Raw genomic sequence first — 7,501 nt, 5'->3', positions numbered from 1 at the left:
TCTGCATCTCTGCAGGTCAGTTATGCCCACGGCACTGCCTGGGATCAGAATCACTTCTGTAAACCCTTTAGCTCTCATCTTCCTAGGGAAGGGTGATTCTGCTGGGTGAGCTCCATCACTTAGCCACCTGCTTGTAGATGGCAAGACTTTGGCTGGTCATTAGTTCAAATAGGTGACTGGGAAGGAGAGGACTTTGCAGCTCCAAACCCTTATTTCTGCTTGGGGCTGAAACTTACAGAGAGTCCATCAAACAGTACTGCTTGTTGGCCCTCAGGTAGGTCATTGCTTTAACAGGAGGGTCAGTCAGCACAGCAGCATTCCTCCTCCCTTGTTCTCGCCCATGCAGAACTGTTCCTCAAGCTGGCAAGTGCTGACTGGGTCGGATCTTAGGAGAATCCTCTGCTGAAGGGCTTCACTGTTTACACAGTTCTGGATGCAGAACTGTAAAGGACGATGATTCTTCTCATCTGTCTGCTTTTCAGTGTCTGGCACGGAGGCTGCCAGAACCAGGTAGCTGGGAGAGGACGAGGGAGGGGAAAAAGGCTCCTTGGCCAGCTCTGACACGTAAACTCTGGGATTGTGGCAGGTTGCTTCATCTCTTGTGTTTCATTACTGCAAAGCGGTGACAGCCTGTCTCCGAGTTCCTTTCTTATCCTGTCACCACAGAAAGTGCTGAGAGTGAACATTGTCAGCGTGGAGGTTCACCGTACCTCTTGCTGTTTTATTTTTTTCTCAGGTTCAGATTACAGTGGATATGGCAGGGATGGGAGGCTTTCCCCTTCCTTTGGGTGAATGGGGTGGTGGGATGTAGGAAATGGGTGCACATCCCAAGTACATTTTTTGGAAAAGATGAGATTTTCAGAGGCAGGCAACATGATGTGTGCTCCTCAACTCTGAACAGCTGCGTTTGCTGGGTGCCTCAGGGCAGCTCTTTGTTTCCCTTCTGGGCTCTGCAAGTGGTATGAAAGTAATTCTGAGCTGAACCGTGAAGGACCTTAAAGGGCTATTTTCCAAACCATAAATTTGACCACAAGTTAATGAGCAGTGCAGCATTTGTCTTGCAGTTGCTCTGCGTGGGACTGCAGACTGGAAGACTTACCTGCGTTCATCCTGGGGCTGGGGGCGATGTTTCCCAAGTTATGGGCAGGGTGGGTGTTGTGAAGGTTAGAAAAAGAAATGTGGCTTTGTTTAAAGTCTGTGTCACCGTGGCAGGGCTGTCACTGACCTGTTCTGGAGCTGCAGCTTTACGCTGTGCTGCAGAGGCACTGACCTACTCACACGTGGGAGAAGGGCTCTGGTGTGGGGAGCAGCACTGAAGCCCCTGGACTGGGCTATGGGGCTCAAGTGCTGCTTTTTTCTTTTTTACACTAAGATGTGGGTTTGCCCCCATGTACACAATGTATTATTTTTTAAGCAAGGAAGATCACAGAAGTTTACTTTTTTTGGAAGGAAAAGAAGTAAGAAAAGAAGTTTGAGTATGGGGCCTCCCCGACTATTTACTCTTCCTCCCCACCTTACCCACAGACTAACGACAATCAGTTTGCAGGGAATGAAGGAGGAACACCAGGGGGTTTTGTATGCTGGTGTTTTGTTTATAAATATAATTTTATGGACATGTCTGTAAAATATTCTCTAGATTTTTCAAGCACACTAATAAAGAGCATTCTCAGCTTTGTAGAGGCAGCAGCTTGCTTTCTTCCTGCCCGCTGTTTCAGAAGCTCGGTTTCAGTTTACAGATTGCCACATCCTTTGGAAAGAAACTGTGCCCGCTCTCTCTCTCCAGTGGCAACTGCTTGCAGCGCTTGTCACATGCACAAACTCTTGCTCCTGGCCCTTGCCAGCTCACAGCCCAGCTTCTTTCTGTGCCCCTGCCAGTTTTTCTCTCTGTTACCACCTTACTCTCAAACGTGCGTTTTGTTTTTATAGCTACCTCCAAGGGACAGGAGGGGCTGCAGAAGCTGTTGCTCCTTCACCTCGGTATCTGTGCTGAGTGGTGCTTGTTGGAAGCTGGGGCTGGCTCTGGTAAATCCATGGCAAAACCAATAGCAGCCAGCAAACAGCACCTGAATTCTTGTGAAAGCACTTATCCAGCCAGAGAACAGAGGAATGATCTGGGCCCAGAAGGGAAGAGCAGCAGCCTAGGAGAGCCTGAAAGCTGACAGCAGCAGAGTGCTGCTTGTGCAACTGCCCTCTGTCCCCACAGAGCAGCACTGGGCTAACCACAGCAGTGCATGCCTGCATCAGGCCCAATGGCTGCAGTCAGTGCTGACCCGTGCACTGTGCTGCTGTGACAGCAGCTTCAGCTACATGTGACTGCTGTTGGGAAACGTGCAGGCAGTGACCCCAGAGGAAGCTGTGGCCTCAAGCGGCGCTGCATGGCCTCTGCCTCACCACGAGCAGCCCCCGGTCTTCCCTGCAGCCCAGCCCAGCACACCCTGCCTCACAGCAAACACACCAGTGGAAGCTGTGTAGTTTTTAATTGCAAGTTGTCCATTCTTACAGTATCTTAGCCTAGTTTTGCCAGAGGCGATCAGGCACATGGGAGCCTCTGCGTATCAAGTCCTTTGCTACAGCTCTGTGCACCCTCTGAGATTCAGGTTGAAAAATATTTTAAAAAAAAATATTTTTAAAAAAAAAAAAGCAGCAGGAGAAAGGAGGCTTCCATGGGCTCATTAACACTTTGTGTGCATTAAGCCTGAGAACTGCTCTGGTGCTTTGCCTCACCTGAACACCTCCGCTTGCTCTTTCAATTCACCCGCTGGCGGCTTGCTGCCCCTTGCAATGACAGGCATTCCCAGATTTGCACTCAAGCCTTTACTTTCCAGTTTCCCCATAGCGCATGGCTGCCAGCCCCAGAGGATCCCAGATGGAGAGGTGAAGGGGTGTCTTAGCGCACGCTCCCCTGCAGCTGCTCCAGCCCTATGCCCTGAGGCAGCAGCCAACCAAGCCTTTACCCTCATCCTTGTTCAGAGACGCCCCAAGTTAAACGAAGTTCAACAGAGCGGAGCGAGGAGATGGCTAGTGCTTAACAAATGCTCTTTCTTTCCCAAAACACAACCAGCTTTCTCTCCGGAGAGCAAATGTGTGGCCCAGCGGGCTGCAGCAGGGCAGGGACGTGGACATGCAGTGCTCAGGTGGGAACCAGGTGGATCACCTGGAATTCGGTGAGCAGGGCCACACAGAGAAAGGCCAAGTAGTAGAGGATGAGGCAGGTGCCGTATGCCCTGCCCAGCTGGAAGCACTGTGCCGGTACCACCACGAAGGAGAACACCAGGCTCAGTCCCAGGGCCCCAGCCAAGATCCACACCAGCAGGCTGTCAGGCTCCAGCTGATGGAGAGACAGAGGGATACCGTGTGACGAGGGGATCCCATCATTGCCAGCCCCGTACTGTGGCCAGCAGCCTCACCTTCACTGCCATCTGGCTGCTGGTCATCTGCAGCAGGCAGCCCAGCCCCACGCCCACCAGAATATCTGAGGGCAGTTCAGGGTGAAGAAACAGCACAGCATCCCCCCCAGCCCTCGGGATGGGGACAGCACCATCCCTCTCTCCTGGCCTGGATAAGGCCATCAAAGTTCAGAGTGCTCGAGGACAGGTGGCTCTGGCATGGTCTGGGGCACCCTGGGGAGGTGCAGCCTCTTCCCCTCCCTCCCTGTGGCAGACTCCAGGATGGATCCCGCGCAGCTCATGTCCCCTAGAAGCAGGCCCAAGTAGCACCCCACCCCCCAGCTCCTTGAAGGATACTGAAGATGATGCCTCCAAAGCAGGCAGAGAAGGCCATGCGGGGGTAGCCCTGCCGTGCCATGGTGAGGTCAGAGAAGGTGTCTGCAGGGCAAGAACAGGAGATGCCAGGGCCTGCATCCCACTGCGGTACAGTGTGCCACAAAGGCAGATAACACAGGGCTCTTACCTCCAATGCTGTTGCCCCAGGCCAGCAGGGTCAGGCCCAGCACAGTGTTACTAAGATCAAAGATGATGCCCAGGGTCCGCAGGATGTTCACCAGCTCTGTGGCTGCTGCATTGATCCACATAGCGCTGACCAGGAACCCAAGGAAGGCGAATACCTGACGGGACCAGGTGAGCTGGGCCCTGGCTGCACCTTCTCGGGGCAATGGAGGCACTGTTCTTGCCCACATGGTGCTTGAGGCCAGGGGCACCTTACACAGTGGTATTTGGGTGGCTCTTCATTGCGTGTGGTCACAAAGATGATGATGGCCAGGATGGAGCCAGCCAGTGCAACCAGCGCCCAGACCGGGAAGACGCCCTGGATCTGGTACAACCCATCTGCATCAGGGACAGAGAGGGCAACTGTGGCCCCACAGGCTGAGCAGGACCTCACCAGCCTGAAGGCACACTACCGAGCCCTGTTCCCTGAAGCCAGCACTCTCCTGCCCTGTTTCTCCCCCAAGACCTGGATAGAGGGGCCCCAAGGAGCTCAGTGCTGGGCCATGGCTCCCAGTCTCAGCCCCTCCTCAGGGCTATGAGGATACCACAGGCTCTTACAGGTCCCCGAATTGAGGGTGAGGATGCAGAGCAGGGGCCCAGTGATGATGTGCAGGCAGTTGAGGGGTCTCTTCCAGTTCAAGTCGTCCTTGTCGGGGTCCACCACAGGCACAGTGAGCAGCAGTACCAGCTCCACAGGGACCTGGGAGGAGGGGGCTCATGAGTGCCGCACCCTCTAGCACAGTGCCCTTCTCCCATCCCCTCCTGCTCACCTTGAGCACTTTGAAGAGCCGCCAGTACCAGGGCTTCCTCCTCCACTTTTGCTTGTCCAGGGGATTGAGTGCAGTGCCAAGTATGTGCAGCGAGGAATTGCGGTGGGGTAGCAGGGGTCGATACTCCTCACCTGTGTGGGGCCACAGGGCTGTGCTCCGCAAGACTCCCCGCACCCAGTCCACCGTTTGAGACGGCCTCACAGCCCACCCTACCGTAGTCCCCGCAGTTGGTGCCCGAGGACTCCTGCTCCTCAGCATCTGTTGGTATTGCTGTGAGGGAGCAAGGAGAAAGCGGGGGGTGCCAAGGGATTCCTCCCGGCACCGCAGAGCGCTCCTTACCTGGCTCCCACGGCCCGGGTTGGGACGGTCCATCCCCGCGCTGCCAGCGATGAATCCAGGTGCACAGCACCACAGTGAAGACATAGAAGACGTAGAGCCCCAGGTACCCTGCCGTGGGGCCAGAGAGGTTACAGGACCCCTGGGCTGCCCCACCAGCCCCTGCCCCGCCACGATGCTCACCTAGAGCCTCCCCCAGTGTGATGCGGCCAAAGTAGAGGATCAGGAAGGTGAGGAAGACGGCCACCATGTAGAAGATGACGTCCCGGAGGAAGGGCCTGGAGGCCGCTGCAAAGGGCTTCACCAGGGCGATGCCACCAGCCACCACTGTGGTCACAAAGATGCCAGCGCCTGCCAACGCAACGCAGCCCATCAGCAGGGTCCCGTGCCCCTCACCCCTTTGGCCAGCACAGCGCTCACCAAAGACGGCCCCAACCGCTAGCCCAGCCGTGCGCGGGTCGGAGAATGCCACCACAGCACTGAAGACATCCGGGGCCCCGTTGCCAAAGGCCAGGAAGGTGACACCATGGAGAGCAGGCGTCAAGGAGCATCCCACCACGTCGGGTCCCCATCACATCCCCCATCATTGCCCCGTGCCCCATCCGCAGGAGGCCAAGGATACTGCCACATTGTGGGACAGCTTCAGCGTGGTGGAGATGGCCGACAGGTTGGGGCAGAAGCTGGAAGAGCACAGAGTGGGGTGATGAGGGCACAGGGCCGCAGCGCCAGACCATTCTTCACTCCACGCGGCCCCGGGACAACTCACAACTTCTCTGCCGTCACGCCGAGTATGACGAAGAGGTAGAGGAGCCAAAGCACCTGCGGGCAGAGAGCTGCCAAGTCGCCCGTGGCCGAGCATCCTCCAGCCGGGGCCGCCCGCCCACCTCCCCCGGTTCCCGCGCTCACGTAGAGGCCGACGGGCAGCGGGAGCAGCGCGGCGGGGAAGGCGCAGAACGCTCCGCCGAGGTAGTCGAGGAAACCGTCGTCCAGGCGGCAGTCCGGGGTGCCGCGTACGAAGCGGCACCGCTCGGAGCTGTTGCGCTTCCGCACCTCCCGGCACTGCGGGAAGAGCCGCGTGTCCCACACGCGTCCCTAGCTGGCGGACGGCGCTCACCCCCGGGGTCGCGGCCGCTTCCGCCCCTGCCTCGCTTTCCCCCTCCGTCCCACGTCCGTGGGGCGGCGGCGGAGGCCGACGCAAGGGCAGGACCCGTCACCCCGCCGCCTCGCGTCCTCACTCACGTCCACGCCCCGGTCGTGTCCCGCGCCGTCACCGCGGGTCCCCGCGTCCAGAGCCGCCGGCGGCCCCGAGCGCTGGGACCCGCCGTGCCCCGCCAGCGCCCCGGCCACGCTCAGCGCCCCGGCCACGCGCAGCGCCCACAGCGGCCCCATCGCGTCCCACGGCTCGGACACAGCTCAGGCTTCGGGGGTCGGATGCTGGGGGCTATTGCTCGCGAGGGGCGGGAGCCATGGCCAGGGGGAGAGAAGGGGACAGGAGCAGGAGTAGAAATACGAACGGAAAGAGAAAACGGGGATAGAAATAGGAATAAAAACGGGAGAGGAAAATGGAAATGCGAAACAGGAATAGGGTTAAAAATAGAGCTAAAAACACAAACAGAAATAGGAATTAAAAGAGGCCACGGGCTGCGGCTTGGTTACCAGCCCCGGCGCTGCACCGAGCCGCCACGTCCCAGCTCTGCTCCCGCGGGAGGAGAAAAGCGGGGCTGAGCGCGGCACGGAGCACCGCGGGAGGAACCCAAATCCAGGGGACGGCGGCAACCTGACGAAAGGCGAGGACGAAGTCCTGCTGGGGCCGGGGCTGCCGGGGCTACCAGGGCACCCTCCCGCCCCACCTCGCCGTGTCACGCAGCCCCGCCGCCGTGCACGGCCAGCTGATTTCCACCCTGCCTTAAAGGGGCCGCCACTCTCCGCTCTTAAAGCGACAGCGCCTCTTTGTAGCACAGGAAGAAAGGGACCGGGGGGGCCACCCTGTAGAGACCCCGCCGCCCGGCACTCTCAGGGCACCGCGTTCGGCGTGGCCGTGGGTGCGGGGCCGTAGGTCGGCCTGGTGGTGTGACGCCGCCGACACGAGTGTACCAGGTCCCGGTGGGCACCCGCGGGGGGTCGGGGTGAGACAGGGCGGGTGCCGCAGGGCCGGGCCGAGGGAGCCGCATGCTCCCCGCGGGTGGGGGTGCTCCGAGCCCGCTGCCCCCGCTTGGCGCCTCCTGGGGACTTTGCCCGCCGAGCGCAGCGGGGGGGGGAGTGGTAAACAGCCGCGATTGCGTAAGGCCGGGGCTGCCGCCGCGCTCCCGCGTCACCCGCGCTCCCGTGTCACGCACTGCGCACAACTCACGGCGGGGGTGGGCAGCCACGGCCAGGAGGGGCCGCGGGGCTGCCACCTGCCACCTGCCGGGCACGGTGTGGCCGGGGTCGGGACGCTGACGGTCGCGTCCG

The 7,501-nt window shown here is 59.3% G+C and overlaps 1 protein-coding gene across 3 annotated transcripts; it reads right to left on the bottom strand.

Annotated features, from left to right (window-relative positions):
- Positions 1 to 2,460: 2,460 nt before the first annotated feature.
- SLC8B1 (solute carrier family 8 member B1) lies at positions 2,461 to 6,935 on the bottom strand. 3 transcript variants are annotated; one of them, XM_042829313.1, is made up of 16 exons: positions 6,828 to 6,935; positions 6,290 to 6,649; positions 5,957 to 6,109; positions 5,817 to 5,869; positions 5,673 to 5,730; positions 5,471 to 5,576; positions 5,234 to 5,401; positions 5,054 to 5,161; positions 4,928 to 4,984; positions 4,715 to 4,845; positions 4,503 to 4,644; positions 4,162 to 4,283; positions 3,910 to 4,063; positions 3,744 to 3,824; positions 3,408 to 3,472; positions 2,461 to 3,328 (listed from the first exon to the last, which is right to left on the bottom strand). In XM_042829313.1, the coding sequence occupies exons 2-16, from the start codon at positions 6,437 to 6,439 to the stop codon at positions 3,131 to 3,133; spliced, it is 1,746 nt and encodes a 581-aa protein (XP_042685247.1). In that variant the 5' UTR covers positions 6,440 to 6,649; positions 6,828 to 6,935; the 3' UTR covers positions 2,461 to 3,130. The 3 variants fall into 3 exon arrangements, with proteins under 3 accessions (XP_042685247.1, XP_042685248.1, XP_042685249.1); XM_042829314.1 differs by lacking the exon at positions 6,828 to 6,935 and having other exon boundaries at positions 4,928 to 4,972; positions 6,290 to 6,813; XM_042829315.1 differs by lacking the exon at positions 6,828 to 6,935 and having other exon boundaries at positions 3,237 to 3,328; positions 3,408 to 3,479; positions 6,290 to 6,814.
- Positions 6,936 to 7,501: the final 566 nt, after the last annotated feature.

The sequence above is a fragment of the Centrocercus urophasianus genome, unplaced genomic scaffold (genome assembly GCF_019232065.1).
Source record: "Centrocercus urophasianus isolate 14NV4802_14NV808 unplaced genomic scaffold, USGS_Curo_1.0 seq_304, whole genome shotgun sequence".
Lineage (NCBI taxonomy): Eukaryota > Metazoa > Chordata > Aves > Galliformes > Phasianidae > Centrocercus > Centrocercus urophasianus.
Note: the sequence above shows the minus strand (reverse complement) of the source record. Positions and strands in the feature narration are given on the sequence as shown.

Excerpts from the sequence above, each read along its gene's own strand:
- SLC8B1 (XM_042829313.1), bottom strand. The coding sequence starts at position 6,439 with ATGGGGCCGCTGTGGGCGCTGCGCGTGGCCGGGGCGCTGAGCGTGGCC. Across the intron at positions 5,731-5,816 it reads GGCGTGACGGCAGAGAAGTT|CTTCTGCCCCAACCTGTCGG; the intron begins GTGAGTTGTCCC and ends GTGCTCTTCCAG. Across the intron at positions 3,825-3,909 it reads CTGGGGCAACAGCATTGGAG|ACACCTTCTCTGACCTCACC; the intron begins GTAAGAGCCCTG and ends CTTGCCCTGCAG.